The 19,378-nt window shown below is 46.8% G+C and overlaps 7 protein-coding genes across 7 annotated transcripts; 3 read left to right on the forward strand and 4 right to left on the reverse strand.

The window, feature by feature from the left end:
* Positions 1 to 777: 777 nt before the first annotated feature.
* On the forward strand, positions 778 to 1,535 carry C922_01261 (prefoldin beta subunit; the record flags this gene model as incomplete). The annotated part of the gene is made up of 3 exons (XM_008816868.1): positions 778 to 832; positions 980 to 1,050; positions 1,182 to 1,535. The coding sequence occupies 3 exons, from the start codon at positions 778 to 780 to the stop codon at positions 1,533 to 1,535; spliced, it is 480 nt and encodes a 159-aa protein (XP_008815090.1).
* Positions 1,536 to 1,887: 352 nt separating this feature from the next.
* Positions 1,888 to 2,429, reverse strand: C922_01262 (hypothetical protein; the record flags this gene model as incomplete). Its single annotated transcript, XM_008816869.1, has 2 exons — positions 1,888 to 1,963; positions 2,104 to 2,429. The coding sequence occupies 2 exons, from the start codon at positions 2,427 to 2,429 to the stop codon at positions 1,888 to 1,890; spliced, it is 402 nt and encodes a 133-aa protein (XP_008815091.1).
* Positions 2,430 to 2,912: 483 nt separating this feature from the next.
* On the reverse strand, positions 2,913 to 4,937 carry C922_01263 (glutathione synthase; the record flags this gene model as incomplete). Its single annotated transcript, XM_008816870.1, has 1 exon — positions 2,913 to 4,937. The coding sequence occupies one exon, from the start codon at positions 4,935 to 4,937 to the stop codon at positions 2,913 to 2,915; it is 2,025 nt and encodes a 674-aa protein (XP_008815092.1).
* A 1,038-nt stretch (positions 4,938 to 5,975) lies between these two features.
* On the reverse strand, positions 5,976 to 6,758 carry C922_01264 (CDK-activating kinase assembly factor MAT1; the record flags this gene model as incomplete). The annotated part of the gene is made up of 1 exon (XM_008816871.1): positions 5,976 to 6,758. The coding sequence occupies one exon, from the start codon at positions 6,756 to 6,758 to the stop codon at positions 5,976 to 5,978; it is 783 nt and encodes a 260-aa protein (XP_008815093.1).
* Positions 6,759 to 8,901: 2,143 nt separating this feature from the next.
* Positions 8,902 to 9,594, forward strand: C922_01265 (hypothetical protein; the record flags this gene model as incomplete). Its single annotated transcript, XM_008816872.1, has 1 exon — positions 8,902 to 9,594. One exon carries the CDS (start codon positions 8,902 to 8,904, stop codon positions 9,592 to 9,594), a length of 693 nt encoding a protein of 230 aa, XP_008815094.1.
* Positions 9,595 to 10,553: 959 nt separating this feature from the next.
* On the forward strand, positions 10,554 to 13,901 carry C922_01266 (hypothetical protein; the record flags this gene model as incomplete). The annotated part of the gene is made up of 8 exons (XM_008816873.1): positions 10,554 to 10,667; positions 10,830 to 11,959; positions 12,100 to 12,190; positions 12,343 to 12,458; positions 12,605 to 12,696; positions 12,845 to 13,017; positions 13,200 to 13,257; positions 13,759 to 13,901. 8 exons carry the CDS (start codon positions 10,554 to 10,556, stop codon positions 13,899 to 13,901), a joined length of 1,917 nt encoding a protein of 638 aa, XP_008815095.1.
* Positions 13,902 to 14,077: 176 nt separating this feature from the next.
* Positions 14,078 to 16,709, reverse strand: C922_01267 (hypothetical protein; the record flags this gene model as incomplete). Its single annotated transcript, XM_008816874.1, has 3 exons — positions 14,078 to 14,335; positions 14,481 to 14,615; positions 14,709 to 16,709. 3 exons carry the CDS (start codon positions 16,707 to 16,709, stop codon positions 14,078 to 14,080), a joined length of 2,394 nt encoding a protein of 797 aa, XP_008815096.1.
* Positions 16,710 to 19,378: the final 2,669 nt, after the last annotated feature.

Raw genomic sequence — 19,378 nt, forward strand, 5'->3', positions numbered from 1 at the left:
TTACCGTGAAGGGAGATGACGTGTATGCCTCCCCTGGCGGAAACCGAAACAACCGTTGGTAGAGCCAGCCATGCTTATCTCTCTTGCACGCCCAGTAAAGAAAATGTGAAACCTTATCGCTACACCCTATCCGCTCATACTACGACCCAGTTGCGGTCGCCCCTCGCACGTGCGCGGCTCATTTGGCAACACCCCATTTCCAGCGCATTGCCTTTTTTAAAGTGGCTCATTTTGCACTGAAGAAGAAATAGGCACCACGCTTTTCCATTTTTTTGTGCGCCCCCCAACTGGGTGCCCCGTTTTTTTAGCCGCGAAAAAAAAAAAAAAAGGCGCTACTTTTTTTTTTGCAATTTTGTGTACCTTTTTTGCAACTTTTCCCCATTTTGGTAAGTTCTCCCCCTTTTTCGCAACTTTGCCTCTTTTTTGCAACTTTACCCCATTTTTGCAATTTTTAAAAAGTTCCCTTTCCCGCCCACGGGAGTAGAGACCAACACTTTTGGGACGGCCCAACTGGCCGAAGCCCTCTCGACAAGCTTCTTCTTTTTTCTTCCTGTCCCCCGAAGTTTTCACATGTGCCTCACTGGGGTTTATGCCTCATTAGGCGCAGCAGATTGAGCAACTCAGTCGGTGAAAAGAAAGTCTCAGCTGTGCACTCCGAGGAAGCGTCTCGCCAAGGAGAGTCGTCGTAGCCAAAAAGAAAAAAAAAAGGCTCGTGTAGCACCTTCCCGCCACTTTCCTTTTCATACCCGGAACAAAAAAAGCCACAGCACACACACCATGTCACAAGATAAAGTGACGAAAATAGTCAAGGAGATAAACACCTTGAAGACGAGTATGTCCGCAGTGCGACGCAGTTTGCAGTCACGAGGAAGCGATTGAACGGGGGGTTCTTTTACCACTCCTTTGCCATTCTTTTACCGTTATTTTACCATTCTTTGTCTTTTTCTTTTTTCCCCCCCCTCTTTTCGCCCTTTTTAAGGCTGCGAGAAACTGAACGCCCAGCTGGAGGAACTGATCACGCAGAAGGTGGAAAATGAAATTCTCCTCGAGGTAGGACGATGCCGTCCATCTGTCCGTTTTCCCGTCTGCCCATCCGCCCACATAGTTCCGCAGGTATGGGCGTTGTTACCCTCGTACAAATACACATGCGTACCTTCCTTTTCCGTGCGTCTTTCCCGCAGGAGGTTAAAAATTTGGAGGATGATGCCGTGTTGCACAAGCTGGTCGGCTTGATTTTGGTTCGCGAGGAGAAAAATAAATGCTACGACACCATCACACGGAGGATTCACTACATCACAGGGGAGATGTTAGAACGATTGGCGGCATCTCCGCACGCTGAGTTGTGTCCACCCGTATATCTATGCAGGGTGGAGTGCAGATCGGAAAGCAGAGAAAACTGCCGCTCAAACTACCGCTCAAACTGCTGCTCGAATTGCAGATTGACTAGCCAAGCAAATGCTGCCTACCCTCCCCTACAGCGAAAGCAGGAAGAAGGTCATCAGCAACTCAGAGGAGAAACTGAAGAAGCTCTTTAGCGACGTAAGATAGATAGGATGGACCCTGTGCGCAGATGGCCTTCACGCCGATGTGCTTCACCCTATGTAACTCACGCCATGTGATCCATGCTCCGTGCCCCGCCCCTTTCCGTTACACATTAGAGGCATACACCATTGTTCGTATTTATAGACGTTCTTTTCTTTTATTTTTTTCCCACTTGCATCCCATTTCACAGCTGGAAGTGCACACCAACCAAAGAAAAGTAGCCATCCCGCAGCCATAAGATGGAGGAAAAAAAAAAAAAAAAAAAAAAATTACGCAGACATGCTGACGATGAAACAAATGGGAGCGGAGTTGCCTCTCCTGCAAAGGGGGTCCGATCCTCTCTCCCTAGGTGGAATAAACTTCCCCCCTTTTCAGTTTCTTCATTTTTTCGTAATCGATATTTTGCATCTTGAAGGCGAAGCTGCAGGAAGGTAAAGCGGCGCATGTGATGAATATGCATACGCACAGTCGTATGTACAATCGTGTGCACAATCCCATGAACAAACGTGTGTACAGTTGTGTGTAGAATGGTATGTAGGAGGACGCGCCTGCGTGGCTCACCTCATCATGTTGGCCTTGCGCGTGAAGTAATGCATCTTCTTCCAGTAGCCCCTTTTCTGGAAGGCCCGTTTTCTGTGTCGCTTGTCATTTCGAACCTTATTAAACAGCAGCGTGCTGTTCTTCTCCGCCATGCGCGGACCCTCCACTAATATGTTAACGTCGTTAAAAAATACATTCGAATGGAGGGATTCATAATTGGACTTAAGTGTAATGGCCCGATATGCCGTTTGTTCCTCCCGCAGAGAGTAGTCCTCTTCTCTTAAAAACAATTTCAAGTTACACAAACGTTTTGCGTTTCGAAGGGTGTTCCTCAGCACGAAAAGCATTTTGACCGCTAGCCGGGGGGGAGAGAAACGGAGCAGCCGATCCAAGAAGCAGAGCGATGGGAAGAAAATGGCAGATGATATGGAAGAAGATGAGTGTATACACAGGTGCGCTTCTTCGCTTCTCAGCTTCTTGGCTTCTCCCCCCCCACAAGGCAGTCGAGCAGGCGGCCAAGCCACATGAACGGTGATATAGTGGATCCACAAAATTGCCCCAGGAAAAAAAAAAAAATAAGAAAATAAGAAAAAATAATATAAAATAAACACAAATAAGTGGATAGTCGGGCCACTGGGCGGCGCGCCACACCACCGCTAGCCACTCTGCACGCGCTGTTTGGGGCGACAAAAATTGACAGCTTGAAAGGGCGAAGCATGCGTGCGGCGGAACTCCTTTTTGTAATTCTGCCACGTCGGGCCGCGGGTAATCGCTCACCCCGATAAGCTGCTAATCGCCAGACTGGTAACCTCCTTCTGCCTGCCCCCCGGTCACACCAAGAAGAAGGAGTCCAAGCTGGAGATGCCACAAATGGCGCCCCCCTCGTTCTCCCGGTAGTTCTTCGTCCTCACCAGGTACCCCTTCTGCTCATTCAGCAGGTTCACATTGTTGCAAAACACAAAATTGTGGAAGAGGCTAATTTCGGAGATGGATTGCTCAGGGGTGAATTCAACGACGTGGGATTTGCCCTCGCATTGGACGGACGAAATCTTTCCCCCCACTCCTCCGGCCTCACCTCTATTTGACGAATCAGCATGACCCTCCCCGCTTGGGCACACCCTCGTCCTGCAATGCACCGCAGTGAAAGGAGTCGGAAACAACTTCTGCATGAGGACATAAAAGGAGAGCTTATCCCGTTCCTCCGGTTTATAGTAAAGCATGAGTTTTTCCCGAATATCTCTGCCGTGTAGGTTGTTTTTTCCCCCTTCTCGCTGCGGCTTGAGCAAATACTGGTGATCCTCCCTAATGGCATGCGAAACGATGTCCTCATTCTGGCTGAGCGACGGGTCCACCTGCAGGGCGAATGTTTTCTGTAAGAGGTTCATGTCGTGTTGTATCTGCTTGTCTGATTTTTTCGTCTTGTTTAAGTCTAGAGAGAGGTAGTGTCTTAGGATGGACTCATCAAGGAGGATCATTTGTATTCGTTTGGAGCCCACTAGCTGGTAAGGCACTGAGGGAATTTTAACAGCATCACTGAATTCGAGTAGCTCCCTCACGTGCCAAATGATTTCATTAAAATGATCTGGTGAGTAGAGTGATCGAAAGTACACCACGCTGACTTCTAACACGTGTTGTCTATAATTGCGGCAATCATATGGGTCATATTCTTTGACATTCAAATCCAGGAGCAGTTTCCCTGGAGCGAGCTTCTCCTTGTTGGGGTCCCCTTGACATGCCTTCACTCTTTTGAATGTCTCTTCTAACGTCTCGTGTGGGTAATTTAAGAATATTTTTCTTTTTTCATACAGAAGTTGCAACTCCTTTATCGTTAGGCATTTTTGACTTAGGTCCATTTTATTTAATTCATACTTGGTCCTATATTTATCGAAACAGTTGAGATCCTCATTGTGTAGGATCGAGATGATAATTGTTTTGTTGCGTCCTTGCAGAGGCTTCGTTTTGGTTAGGTAAGCCTCGTGGCACTTGTTCATGCACGTGACTATGCCTTCCAGGAAGTCATTTTTGAATTTCCCCTCCAGGATGGATCCCACGTCGGTTTGGGGCTGTGCTTCCCCATGTTGCCCTTCCGGTTTCCCCTCCCCCTCGAGGGGGAAGCACTCCCGGTAAACCTGCTTCAGCATGTTCTTGTGCGCCTCGAATAGCACAGTCGACAGATTCCCAAATGCCACCGAAATGGTGTTGTACTCGATTTGTTTAACTTGACAGTTTTGTTCGCTTCGTACGGTTGGTTCGCTTGGCCGGATTGACCCGCTTTGTACGGTTGTCCCGCTTTGCCCATTTTGTCCATTTGGCCCGATTTCCCCGCTTTCCCCGCTTGGTCGCCCCCCCCCACTGCTGTCCAGCATATAGTCCGACCTGCCAATAACACACCGTATGTCCTTTCTTATGTCTCTTCCTGGGCCGTCCTTACTTAGATAGACCCTCTCGCAAATCCCAATCAGCCTGCCATAAAACTCGTCATAATCTTTTATCCCTTCAAACACGCTTAATAAAAAATGCATATCGCAAACGATGTTGTCAAACAATTCCGAGTAAAGAAGTGTGCAATCCTGGCAGAGCCGTAGGAGACTTCGACTTAGCTTCTGTGGAATCACTGAGAATGAGAACAGTTTGGGTTCTTGGAGGTATCTGATGTTACCCCTTCCTTGGCACGCTTTGGTGAAGATGTAGAACGCATCACTATTTAGATAATCCATCAAATCTTGTATTAGGAGTCCTATCCGTGCGTAACTCAGGTACTCGTTATTGTCTTTCTCCTCCGTGAAGAAGTTAAGAATCTCTCGCTGCACCACTCCGTAGAAGTGGTTCACCCTACTCTCTAGGTCACCCTCCATGAGGGCCACGCCGTTGCCCTCGGCAGTGCGCAGTTAGCCGCTTTCGCTACCTGGCGAAATGGCGCCAGGGGGGGGCGTCTCGGAAGTGCTTCTCGCGGGGGGAGAAATGCTTCGGCGGAACTTCTCCTCCGTGTAGGTCCTTGGACCAAGTCGCTCCTTCGTTTGGATGAGCTGGTAACAACTGGCGACGACGCGCATCTGTTGGGATCGGCTAGATAAGGTGCCCTTTTTTCCCGCTCAGATGCAGCACACTATCTGGGCGGCTATTTTTTTTTTTTTTATCATTCCGCGTCGCCCCCCTCTACGATGATCAGTCTCAGGAGCAGAAACCGTAGCAAATGTTTCCACAACGCGCGGTGCATAGCTGTGCCAAAGGTTATTTCTTCCAAGTCGGGTTATCCACGGCGTCATCTCAGAAAGAGAAGCCCCTTCTCAGTGTCGTAGTTACTTTACGAGGGAGGGAGTAAACCCCAAAAGGTTGTTTCACCGGACTAGCGTTCTTGCTCGTCTGAGCAAATAGGGAGGGCACGCACAAGCACATTCTTGTAAGCCCCCGTGTGAGGAGCGGTACCATTCGCGCCGCCCCAGATGATACTCCGCGGGAAGGGGCAAACCGCTAATCGGATAATGGGCTAAACCGCGAACGGCGAACCGCGAATGGCGAACCGCTTTGGCGATCGCCCCAACTGGGGCTTAATTAACGAACCGCTTTGCTCATTTTTGCTTCGATTTTCCAACGTGTTCGGTTTGCAAATGGTTTTCCCGCAGTGGGGGGGCGCCACTTTCTGCGATGAAGTTGGGTGTGGGAAATAACCCCGTGTAGTGGACAAAAAAAAAAAAAAAGAGATGAAGGGTACGGGTCCGCAAAAAAAAAGAAAAAAAAAAAAAAGCGAATGGGGTAACCACGACTATATGAGCCTCTACTCAGTTGGAAGGGGTTCCCAAACATAGCTATGTAACTGCTGGGTGAACGGAGACAGATGGGTACAGTACAGCACCTCTTCTGAGAGACGCGACGGAGGGGAAAAGAAGCCCCAATCATATATTAAGATAAATGGTGGAGTTAAACTCCGTGTCGCACCTTTTAAAGACAATGGAGGTGTCGTACCCTCCCGCATGGTCCGACTTTTTCAGCTCCTGTTCTGAGGTAAATCTACGCAAAGGAATGTCTGTGTCATTTTTGATGGCAGGGTTTAGTGGCTGTGGTTGGCACTCAGTAATGTTCGTCACCTTTATTTCATCAAAGAGTTTGGGATTCTCTTTAACAAGCGAATGCACAAATGTCTCATTGTGAGATTTCTTAATAAGTGGTCTGTGCTTAATAATTTCATAAAAGTTGCCTTCCTTTTTTACAATATCCTGGATTTTTTTTTTTTCATTTTCAAATATGATAACATTATTTTCTTCTATAATTTTTTGATTTTCCTTTTCGTATTTTTTAATGTACGCTTCGATTATTTTTCTCTTTTTCTCGTCCGCTTCGTTTGTTAAGAGGTAGATGATGTCTTCGATTTGCTCCAAGTAGTTATTGTAAAGAGGCGTATTTTCGAAGTTGTGTCTTTTTTTGTTAAAAATTTCGGTCAACTTAGATCTGATGTTTTTTTGGTTTGAGTACATTCTCTCTTCGATGTCAAAGGGAGTCACATTTTTTTTCGTCACGCCTATTTTGCAACGTGGGCAATGCTGCTTGTTATGTTGACTGAGTTGTTTCTCCAGGCATTCTCCGCAGATCTTGTGTTTACAAATGTCAAAGTAGAACAGCTTCTTTTCATTGCTCGTGCACACGTCGTCTAGGCAGCTGCTGCATTTGTATTCATCCATGGGGAGGAAGGGGGAGGCGTTTCTGTGTGGCGGTGCAGTTCTGTATTGTGGCGCTGTGTTAGTGTGGCGGTGCGTGCGTGGGCTCCTACACGTTTGTGCTCGTTGGACGAATGGAGCGGGGGCACCCGAAACGGCTCCTTTCCGAAAACTGGTCCCCTCCTACGACGCATCTTCCCTACTCTTCACGCCTTCACCAAGCCGTACGCACCTTCTGAAATGACAGCTACGGTTGAATACGCTGCTCTGTACGAACATTCCAAACGGCCCTGCCAAAATTTCATTTTTGGAAAAAAAAAAATTGGCCAAAAAATTTAAAGGCATGTATAATACAATCCCATTGACAACCTCCTCACCACAGATCATCCCTAATCCCACAGGGCGCGTGTAGGAAGAACTGCAAACGGATTAGTCCCTCCACTTAACCATTTTGATTTTATCAACTGGATGAGAAATACCGTTCGCAAATTTTGTTCATGCGAGTGGAAACATTTGCGCAGTCGAATGTTACAATTTTTGAAAACGTTGATGCCAAGAAAAATTGATCAATTTTGCATCGGCCTGAACGTTCGCTCGTTGATAGCACTATTCGTGAGCCGCCTCCCAGATATTCCTTTTTCGCCACCTTTCTCAAAATTTCGCCTCCCTTGCATGCACCTTTGTGAATTTAAGAAATGCCACAGGTTAGCTGCGAAAGGAATTATTTTCCTCTTTTATCCATTTTTTTTTTTTTCTTTTTTAATCTTCTTATGTGCAAGTGGTGAACACCTCTGTATGTTCGCCCCATTTAACGGCAACACCTCTTTGATCGCCTTCAACCGAGCCGCAACTTTGTGTGTTCCCTTTTTTTTTTTTTGTTGTCGTTGTTCTCTGAATTGATCGGATTCGTCATTACCTTTTGTAGGGTCTGTTTCGTCTCCCATTGAGGTGAATACTTCCTTCACAGAAGATGCATCATACACAATGGGGAAATCTCCAACTTTACCGTTGCAGTGGAAACAAACAGAGGAATACATTTTGAAGAAGGCCCCTCCCCCCCCTTTCGAGTTATTCCCATTTGGCGAAAAATGTCCCTCACAACTGGATGCCAATGTAGGGGACGCAAGTAAAATCATTGTTTTGCCTCTTATTTTAACAACGGGAGAAGTAGACCTCCGCCGCTGATCCGTAGCTTCTTTTTTTTTTGTTCACTGCCCTGTCCTTAACTTTTATAATCCGTTTGGGAAAAAATTACTTAACATTACACACATACGAGAGGATTCTTTTTTTTTTTTTTTTTAATGACTCGCCAAATCGTACATTTTTGTATGAACAGTTTATGCGATATTTTGAATGGCTAGGAGGCTCCCTTCTCGATATAGAGACAAAAAGAAGCCTTTCTCACATATAAACAGAGCAACTGGGTAACGGTTTTGGTTTTTCTCCCCCTATCGCACATCGTATAACCGGTTCTCTTACCCCCTTTTTATCTGTTCGTTCTTACAGTTTGCATACAAAAGCGCATCTGCACAGAGGTAGGTAGCCATTTTAGGAATTTTTTTTTCCCTGACTTGTTCATATTTTTCACAATGCATGTGTGCAATGTGTTTCAATTTGGTTACCTACACTTGTCTTTTGGGGATTTTTTTTTTTTTCTGACTTGTTCATATTTTTCTTAGCGTACATATGAAATACGTTTCGGTTTGGCTACCTTGTGACCGTGGTTTGTGCAATCCATTAGTACTCATTACCATTTTCTTCCCCCCCCCAACTTTGTGGGGGCAAAAGCTTTAACGACATCGTTTTATGTTTTCTGCCCTGATGTTGCCATAATGTGATACTCTTTTTTTTCCACTACGCAACTGTGCAAGAGGAAAAATAAGGCTTCCCGCTTTGCGATAAAAATGTGGGGCTACTTCGATTGAGTTGATTTTTCTTTTAAAACGTATACAGATTAGCAGTTTTGTGCCATCCCCTTTGGCAATTTTTTACACTCGCCACATCCATTTTGTGCGCCGGTGGAGAGAAAACCTCCTCGACGCGGCGTCATGCGGAGTGTCTCATTCCACAGCGCTTGCGTTAAATCGGGCTACGCTATTGTATTTTTTTGTTTCATTACTTTGTTATTTTTTTATTTTTTTTTTGGCTCACCTCTCCCCAGTGCAAAATGGACAGACTGACCCACCTAAATGAGTACGCTAAAATTTTCCACTTTGGTACCGATCAAAGGCCACGAGAGGAGAAGCACTGTGGAGAGAAGCACGATGCAAAGTGCTCCGAGAAGGAAAGGCATTATTCAAAGGTGGAAGGAAAAAATGCCTTCATATCGCCATCAAACAGTGTAGACGCGAGAGGCGCGTCCAGAAAGTTACACCCGTGCAGGGAGAGCAAAAATGAATACCAGGCAAAGAGAGTACGCAAAACAAATGAATACCACCAGTTCGGGAGTGAAATACCCTCCTCCACCTTGAGCTTAACACCAGAAGGTCACAAAAATTTGAATCACGCATATTATGAAATGAAGAGCAGCCACACCAGAAAGACCCTAAACTCTTGTCTAGAACAAGTTTCTATATGCAAGAGGTGCTACTTGAACGAGTTGCACGAAAGGAAGAGAAGGACTGCAGTTTATACATTAGAGTTTAATAATCTGGTCGACTCTGAACCTGTGAGTGGACATCATTTAGTGAAGAGGAATGCAACCCTTGCGCATGGCTTGAAACACAAGAATAAGTATCATCAGGAGTGCTCTTCTACGGAAAGAAATAAACGAGTAATGATCGTGGAGAAGCTGCCAGAACAAATCTCGCAGAAGAAAATTTTTCTCCAATTTTTGAACTCCATTTTTAGCGTAAATTAGACATGATCCAAGTGGATGGGAGGAATGTGTCGTCTACTGGTTAGCAGCGTAGCCGCATGGGAAGGCTATGGCGAGGGTACCTCCTTATTTTATTTTTTTTTTTTTTTCCTCCCCATTCTGATGTGAGAACCTATTGGGAAATAATTTACAACTACGTCGTTAGAGGGGCATATCGGCGTCGAATTGTTATTAGGATTTGTCTTCAAGTTGATGTGATCCGAAGGGCGAGAGAAATGGCACACGGGTCGTGCAGCTCGTCGTGCATGGTACTATAATTGCTGCTCTTCCCTTCACAAGGTCTGCCCCTACATACATCTCCTCAATATGGATACTGCTCTGCATGGAGAGACCACGGCGCAGATATGTCTGCCTCGTTCTGAAACTGCGCCCACTCTTTCCCGACTGCCCCTTTTTGTGCACCCCACCCTCGTGTCGATTTTTTACTCATGCACGAGGTAAACATTTGGGGGGCAAAAAAAAGAAAAAAAAAAAAAAAAAAAGAGGCACATAATTATGCCTTCCGCTGCTCTTCTTGGCATTTTTTACTCTGACCCTGATATGCGAATTTTTTTTTTTTTTTTTTTGTCACCTGGGTGAGATAGCCTTTGGCGTGGCACTTTTTTGGTTCCACTTTTTTTCATGTCCCTTTTGATGGCACATTTTTGTCCCGCTTTGTTTTGCACCTCTTCCGTTTGCAGCTCTCCCTTTTGTACTGCCCATTTTTGGGCCCTCCCGCCAGAGCAATTTTTTATTCCAATTTGCCACGGCTGTCGCGTCTTCCTCACCTTTTTGGGAACTTCCCTTTTAATGGTAGGGCGGGCCTGCGCGGATGCAAGCCTGTCCACCTGTCTAACTCGCTCCAACTTGTGACCGCCGGGGGTGACCCCTCGCCAGGTCGAAATTTTACCTTTAAAAAGGGAAGAATCATTCCGAGGGCCCACCTTTAGAGAGCTGACCCTATGAGCGGGATAAGGGCGCTGTACCTTTTTGCCTCTGCGGGAGACGGAGGAGGGCATTCCCTGATTTACGAGAGGCGCTTCCCCAACGTGGAGGTGTGCGCGAGAAGTGTGCAGGTTGGAGGAGAAAAAAAAAAGAAACAGAAAAAAGATGGAAAAAGAAAAAGCAAAAAGGTGGAGAATGGAGCAAAACGGTGGAAAAAAAAGAAAGAACTGGCGTGTAAATGCTCACCTCCATACGTGTAACGGTAACGATTCTGCACCCCCCCCTCTTCGCAGACACACAGTTACGTGAATCTTCCCAAACTGAGAAAAGTAGAACAACTACTTAAGGAGCAGATAATAAAAAGAAGCTTCCAAGAGGTACACACACACTCTGAGTTTGTCCAACTGAACAGAACAATATGTTGTTATTCTGTACGTGTCAAGAATAAAGTTGTTTATCCCTTCTTGCTGATGAGAAGTAGCAGCTTCATTGTGATAGTCCTTCTCCTGATGGAAGATCCGAACAATGGAAGTCCCAAGGTGGAGGCTGCAAATAATGCGGAGAAGTTATTGTATTACAATTTTATGCAGGATTTTTTAACCTACGTGGAAGGTAAGATGGCCAAGCGAGCTTCTTTCCTTTTATCCCCTTACGGACAAGGGAACCACAACAAGGTAGTACTCCTCCAGAAGATTCGCACCATCGGGGATGCGTACATAACTTCTACCATTCCATTTGGTAGATTTCTCGGACGGAGAAGCTCTCCCTTTATAGATTATCTGAAAGGAGATATGTACAAAAGGGGAGACATTTTACAGAGTACCTTCTTCCCCTTTTACAATTTTTTGATGTTGGAAAATAGGGACACTGTTCACCTGGGGAAAGGACCCACAACTGTGTGCAGCAGTTCTTTGGTGGAAGGGGGTACAGAGTGTCGCTTGTCGGAGGGGAGACGTCAATTTACCTCCCCGAGTGATCAAAGCGAGAGCTATAAGGATAGCATGTTTAGCAGCAGTGATTTGGAAGACGCAGACAGTTCAGTCGAAACAGTGGAAAAGCTCCCCTGCGCATCTGTCAAGAGGAAGGAGCCAAACGATATTCTGTACCTAAATGGAAAGCCTCCCTTTGTACCTCCCACAGAAGGCACTTGCACAGACAGGAATGTAAAAGAGACCTTCTTCAAGCTACTTATAAAGTTCTACAGCTTGGCCGGGAGGGACAACCTCATCAGGGGGGATAACCCGGGGGAGCCTCCACTTCCACCCAATGCATATTATCACTTATATCTTTTCTTCTTATACAATTACTTCTCCCGTTTGGGGAAGCACCAACAAATCGCCATTCAAAACGACTCTGCTGAGAATGAGAGCGTCAGGATTAGCAGGGAGAACATTCATACCTACGTCCCGCTTTATGTACACGAGTAATGAGGCCATCATGGGGGGGAGAGAAAGAGATAAAGAGAAATAATCCTCTCTCCACAAATGAGCCCCCTCGTTGACCAGTGGGCCAACTGCAAGGAGACACATTTTCCATGTGTACCGTTCTTAACTCCCCTCCCAGGAGAAGCAACCGGTCGCCCACTCACCTGTTCATTACGGAGGAGCTCACCGGGTTTGTAACGAACTCGGAAAATCGGAGCGGGAACGTGAAGGTTCGAATGGGTCCTGCGTGGGAGTGTTTCTGCGTCAGCTTCCTTATGAGTGTGTCCCTTTCGGCGTCAACCTCTTTATGCGTGTGTCCCTCCCCGCTTCCGCCTCTTTATGCGCGTGTCCGTTCACGCCATTCGCCCCCCCCCCTCTGCAGGGCGAAATAATACTGCAGTGCGATGACGAACGGTACTTGGACGTCGACATGACGCTCGAGCCGGACGACCATGTCTGCGATGTGTACGCAGGAGATTTTGTTAACGTGGAGAAGAGGTATACTCAATGGAAGGGGAAACGACCAAAGGGAACAAAGAAGTTACCATCTGTTCCGTGTGCATACAATGAAGCGCGTCTCAGTTGCATACAGACCGCATGAATGTGCCCTCCACTGATGACACACCCACTTTTTCATCGAACAGGGGGAAGAGTCTACACATCAGAGCGGCTACCAAACATACGAGGAACACAGTGCTAACGTACTACTGCAGGGATGTACCTTCTCCCCTCATCGGTAAGTGCACAGTAAAATTGGGGGCCGAACCGGCTAACACGATAATGATGCCTTCCGATTGCACTTAAAAGAAGACACAGCGGTTTAGTGATAACCCAATTGGAACCAAATACGAGCACAATACAAACCCACTTCGAACCCCCCTCAGGATTCTACACCCTTAAAAGGGCCGCCAGCGGGAAATGTGCTCAAGTAGACGTGGGATTGCAGTGGAATAGGAACACGCCTTCCATAACGTTTGAAAAGAAAATAGCGGAGCCCTTTTTTGTGCGACTGCCCTTTCCCGGCGAAATTGTTAGCCACACTTTGAAATGTAACTTGGTAAGGCTCGCGAGAGGGGGCACACACATGGCGAAGCGGCACAGTGAAAAAAAAACAAAAAAAAAAAAAAAAAACACAAAAAACAAATCAACAAAAAAAACTTTCCAGTGAGAGAACCGCTTGAATGCAGACGGCGCGGGCCAAATGGCTGATTTTCTTTTTAATTACTCCTTCCTACTCAGGGAAAGATAAAAATTGAAGGCAGGCAGGAAATAAAGTGGACGCTTCTTGACCTTCCGAGTAATCTCCTCCGCGCAGGAAAAAAAAATAAAAAAAATAAACATAATGCAGAACAAAGGGATGGACGCAAAATGATCACCTCTACATCGAGACGTTGTTGCCACTCCGTTTCGCTGCGCATGCATGTAGGAACCTTCTCCTTTATTATTTTTTCCCCTTTCTACAAACTTCGTTGCAGGAGAATCCCGCGCATGCCTGTCTGGAACGGTCCAACTTAGCCATACGGGTAAAAATATCTCTTTTCCAAAAGTGCACTGTGAAAGGAAGTGGACAACGTTCGGAAGTAGCCCCATTTGGAGTTTCCTCACGGGCATTTGCCAAAGCGGAGTTTTTTTCAATTTTTTCTGTTTTTTTTTAACTTGTCCTGTCCGATGTAGAGGAGCGGCTTACACGTCGTTTATGCTTACGTATGCGTACGGCCCTTTTGTACTTTGCCTGTTGGTGTAATTTTTTGCATTTCCCATTTTTCATTTTTTTTTTTTTTCTTTTTTTTATTTTCAGACTTGGCGGCAAAACAGCTATCTGCGGAAGTCCACTTGTTGTCCAAGTGCGCTTACTCCAAAATGGCGGTGACCCACGTGAGCGAGGAGATACACCCGCAACAGTTCTTCCACACCCAGGGGTTGACGCTGCTCAGTTCTTAGCCCCACTGACACGTTCGCCTTATTAGCAAATTAGCAGTTAACGTATTTGCGCATTTTCCCAAACTTAACGTGCCGGTTGAATTTTTTTAAAAAGTGATTCAAGTAGACGTCCTGCGGAGAGAGGCGGGGTGGAGGAAGGTATGCAAGTGGGTGACATGCTTCTGCGGAGGGAAACCTTACGCGGTAGATCCCGCTGTCCCGCTATGGAAAAGATAGAAACGCGCCCTTTTTTTATGAACCATTCCAATGGTACTCACCGAGTAGGCCGTGTTTGCGCAGGACAAAATGACCTTGTACAGACGTTCGCTCTTTATGTTTATAATTTTTTTTATCAAAATCTGAGACAGGATTTTGTAGAGAGTGTCATTTTCTGTGTGTTTCTCCGTTTTGGAGTACCCGTATTTGTTTTTGGTGACCCTTCCGTTTTTGCATCCCTGCAGTGGGTGGAGCAACATGTGGTGAGGCGCAACGGTTGCTACCTTTGGGGAGGGCGTCTGTCCGATTAGCCGCGTAACACATCATCAGCGTAACCGATTAGCAGCCTAACCGCTGGGCTTCCCCTCCAGCTTCTCCTCTTACCTGAATAACTTGAAAAATCGTGAGGGCGTAAAACAAGTCGGCCACTTGGTTCACGTCGAGGCGCACCAGGCTGTTCGCCCAGAGCGGCAGGGCCTGCAGGCTCTCCTTCAGTATGCGCTCTTCTGCGTCACTCAGCTGCAAAGAGGGAAGTGGTGGATGAGTGGAGCGGCATGTGTGAAGAGGAGGGAGTGGCAGCTGAATGGAGTAATCACTTGTGTAGGGACGAACCTCGATCTGCCACAGGTGAGAAAATATGTGGGCGAAATAGGTCCCATCCGTGAGGTTAAACTTAACGTTCGGCTTGGATTTAATGAACTCGTTGATGTCACCCATCGTGACGGTTCCTGGCTCGTCTCCATAGTTGCGATAAAAGAGGAAGGTCAGGTTTGAGTCGTCGAAGTGGCGCTCCCACTGCTGCGGTGGCGGATGCGCCTTGCCATCTTGTTGTTGCGGCTGCGTCTGCCCATCTTGTTGATGTGGCTGCGTCTGCCCATCTTGTTGATGTGGCTTCGTCTCCTGTTGCCGCTCCCCCCGCTGCTCGTTCCTCCGGATTAGCCGCTCCACAAGCGCGCGTTGCTCCTGGCTCAAATTTTGCGCATTGTACTTGTGGACGTTTTTCTCCCGATCCGCTTGGAAGTTCACCCGTTTGAGGAACTCGATTTCGGCTGGGCTCTTTTCACACGCGAAGGGGAAGGCAGACAGAAGTTTCAATTCGATCAGCAGCACGACGTGTTTGATGGTGTCCATTAAATCGGTGAACGTCTTCTCGGTCGGCTGCCAGTCGTAGTCGTGCCATACAATTAACATTTCATCGTCTAAATTCAGCTTCTTCAGGTTGGAATTGGCGTCGCAGTTGAAGGGGGCGAAGGGGTTCTTCTCTCCTGCGAAGTAGGCCCTCCTCGGTACATCAGCGCTTCGGTCTAGGACCATTTCGTCGTTCTGATTTCGAATTTCATTCTGATTTTGGTTTCGATTTTGATTTTCATTTCCATTTCCACTCTCACTTGCATCTTTTTTCTTTTTCCTTCTTTTTCCCCCGCTCCACCCCGATAGGATATAACCCGGGGGAGAGATGGGCCCCCCGGAGTGGCCTCCTCCCGTTTCCTCCCTGGGGTGATAAATTCCCAGCGTCGCGTTGTGCACACCCACATCGAAGGTGGTGCCAAACTCTTTGCTAATAGTGTAGAACGATTTTAGCAGAGGGACGAAGTTGGCGTCCCCCCTCGGGGTGTCCTCTAAGACGTGCCTAAAAAGGGAGTGAAATAACTTGGAGGAGTACTCCCTGTCTAGAAATGTGTAAAAAGGGCTCAGTCGTGTAAGCTGGTACAGCGTCTGGGCATTCCTCAAATGGCTATACGCCTGATGGGTACACAGGTAAAGAAGCAGGAGGAGCAACTCTGCGTCGATCATTTTATATTTTGTGAAAGATAAAGATAAGGTGGTAACATCGTCTGAGTTTATCTGTATGAGATTCACCTGCGGGTCATCCGCCTGCGATTCATCCAACACCAGTTCTTCCGTGAGAGACCAGTCCAATCGATTCAGCAGAAGGGTCCATCGATTACTTCGCGTAATGAGATGAGTTATATATTTGTAAAATTTATCCACATAGTAATAATTGAAGATGTTGAAATGAAGGAGGAAGTCCAGAAAGCGCGTTACCTTCTGGACCGTCTTGATTTTATGCATATCAAGACAGACCTCTCGACATACTAGCTTGCAAAAATAGGGGTGGTAATAATTTAATTTCTTTATCTGCTCTGTTAGTAGTAACAAATCGTTGATGTTATAGAGGTCTCTTTTTTTTATGACAATCTCGATGAAGTGGGAAAGAAGAGGAGACAACAAATTGATCTGCTGACTCGTCCTGGAACATAACTGAAATAGTTCCAATTCATCGTAATTTTTTACCATTTGAAGAAGAGTATATTGTGCGAGATTATTTTTAAATGCTGGGTTGGTATTTTTGTAAATCTCAAAGAAAGGAAAATCATACTTATTTAAATTCCCCTTTTTTTTTCTCCTACTTTTGTCTATTTTATGCTTGTAGTATTTGCAGAGGTTGTTTCTCTTCTCCAGCTCATAGCTGTTCACAAAGAATTTATTGTACTGGACTTTTTTCCCATTCAGTGGTTTAAACTTCGTTTTGTCGTTTACGAAGCGGATTTTCTTCCCGATTTTCTCGTTTTCCCGCTTTATTTCGCTTAGGAAGGCCTTGTACCGCTCCATGGTAGGGAGGAGCGAGTAGCGGTCAGTTGTGAGCGGTGCGTGGTAATCGCTATGCAGTACTGTGTGACTCGTCACGTCACTTTGTGGAGAATCGTCATAAGGAGGAGGTTCCCTCGATTTGCCGCGGGCAGTTTCGAACTCTCAGCGCGCATGTAGGGCATCCTTTCCCTTAAAGGGAATTTTTCTTCCTTTTTGGCATCTCATGATCAGTTGGCGATTCGGCTCACCGTGTTGCACACCGCGAGATATTTTCTCACCCGCGCTTGTGGTGCCCCCCCTCTGGCGGAAAGGAAAAATTAGGACCAAAGAGGAGGACTACACGGGACGACCACATGGGACGACCACATGGGAGCCTCTTCACCGGTGTAGCTTCCAACTTTGTGAACGCCCCTCCTATGCTTAAGCCCCCTCTCCCCTGGAGAAGCAAAAATTCGACCGCAGTGGAAGAACCACACTCACATGCTCTGCAAGGTGAAAGGCGAAACGAATCGGTACCCACGTCAGGCGGGAAAAAAGAGAGCAAGCAATGGATCAAAAAAAAAGAAAAAAAAGAAAAACTCACTCTGCTGGTTTCGTACACCCTCCGCATAACTCAAATGCTGCTTCTCCTGGACGTATGTTTCCCCCTTTTTTTTCTCTTTTTTTTTCTTTTTTTTCTTTTTCTTCCCGTCCCTTTTGATGACAACCCATTAGACCTTTAAGGCTGATCTCAGCTAGCCATTTGCAAACAGAAGAAAAAAAAAAAAAGAGTGCACACAAGAGGGGACTAATTTATACACCCCTGAGGCAGCCAAAAGAAACTGTAACGAATCAAACGGAGGGACAAAGGAGAGTCCGTGGTGACCTACCAATTGGAGGAATCATCCCCTCCGCCGGAGGAGCAAACACCCATTTTGAAGCCGTTCGAATGCGTTTATTCGCCATTTGTGGGCTCCACCATCGCCAGGGGTGGACGCGGTTGATGCGGATGACACAGATGACGCGGTTGCCACTCTGCCCATCACCACACCAGGGAGCAGGAGCAGCAACAACGGGGCCATCCTTCATTTCGTTTTTTCACCTATTACGCTCAGTTTGAGCGCTTCATATTTGTTCTCCCCCGTTTGCCTACACATAATGAGTCTCTCAGGGGGGGGGGAAAGGTAGGTCGACTGAGGTGACATCTCATTTGTATGAAGAAACTTATGTGACGTGTACAGACATAGCTGTAGGCCCTCGACAGGCTTAACAATGATGCCCCCTTGCGAAGGTGCATACTCACGCGCGGAGTTTCTCCTCACACACTCCCGTGGGGTGATAAAACATTCACACCTAGAGGGTCAGCGAAACGGTTCGTACGTTCTACACGGACGGTGGAGAAAGTCGGCCAAGAAAGTGAATCAGTCGAGAAAGTCATCCGTCACAGCTCCTACCATGCTGCGTATCCTGTCGCGTGTGTATCGTTAATCGTTTCGCCTAATAATAGGACACCTCCGTGCGGCATGCTCCCCCAGCTGACAATCCCCATTGGGTTTAATCCACTGACGAGGCGGAACTAAGAAGGTGTTCCTGTTTGTGCTCCACTTCACGTCCGTGTGCACACATGTAGGTACATGCAGAGTACGGCGCCGCGAAGTAGTCGAAGCATCACCCGTTCGTTAAGTCACCCTGCCAGCAGAGAGGACACACCCAGGGAGTCGTCACGTCATGCGGATGGTTCCCCCGCTGTTGCAGCAAGGATACCCATGTGTACGTTGGCACGTAGGGATGGTCCTTAACATGATCGCACTACCATGTCGATTCTTCGGGGGGCCAGACCCCTCTTTTATTGCCCCTTCAGATCTGCTCATGTCGGTCATGAACCTTCAGCTTAAATGTGAAACATGCAATCATTTCTAATCAGGAGTGCTTTTTTTTTTTTTTTTTTTTTTAAACTGTCCGGTCACACAATGGATCATTTGGGGATGCCTTCCTCGAAGGGCTTCCTGGGGAAAACCAGTTCTGTTCCTTTTTTTTGATGCCTAAAAGGCACTTGTAATTTTGTTCCGTCCGGCCGTCCCCATCGCGGTGACTTGTCACTGGTAATTTCTCATTTGTCACTGGGTAACTGGTCGCCCGTCGCTGATCACTCTGCCATGCAGTCCCTTCGCCGCGTCACCTCTGTGTCACTTTACCGCTTCGTTTTTTTTTTCCCTTTGTGTACAATATGCCCCACCCGCGCGAAGGCTGTTTTTTTTTTTTTTCAGGTGAAAAATGAAAACAGGAAAAATATCGTTGAACATTTTTTCATGCCCCGTTCACGTAGATCACGTATGCTCGTTGCCGTCCCGGGGTATCTTCACCCTGTGTTTAATCTTCCTTTGCGTTAATGCTGCCATGCATGTTCGCACTAGTATTAGCACTCGCGTTCGCCTTCTGTTTCACCTTCACTTTCACTTTCCCATTTGGGCTCTTCTGATTTATCGATTTGCCCTTTCGTTTCAGCCTACCCTTCGCTCGCTCGCCGTTCGCTCACCCGTTCGTTCTTTTTCCTGTGCATTTTCCGCCGCCCCCCACTCTATTAGCGTTCTCTCTGAGCAAGCACGTATGATGAGCATGCCATTGAGTCACCTCCCGTTCATTTATGCAGATAGAAATGCTAATGCGTATGCATCATGTATGTCCCCCCATATGTGATGAACGGATTTGTG

The sequence above is a fragment of the Plasmodium inui genome, assembly GCF_000524495.1.
Source record: "Plasmodium inui San Antonio 1 unplaced genomic scaffold supercont1.4, whole genome shotgun sequence".
NCBI lineage: Eukaryota > Apicomplexa > Aconoidasida > Haemosporida > Plasmodiidae > Plasmodium > Plasmodium inui.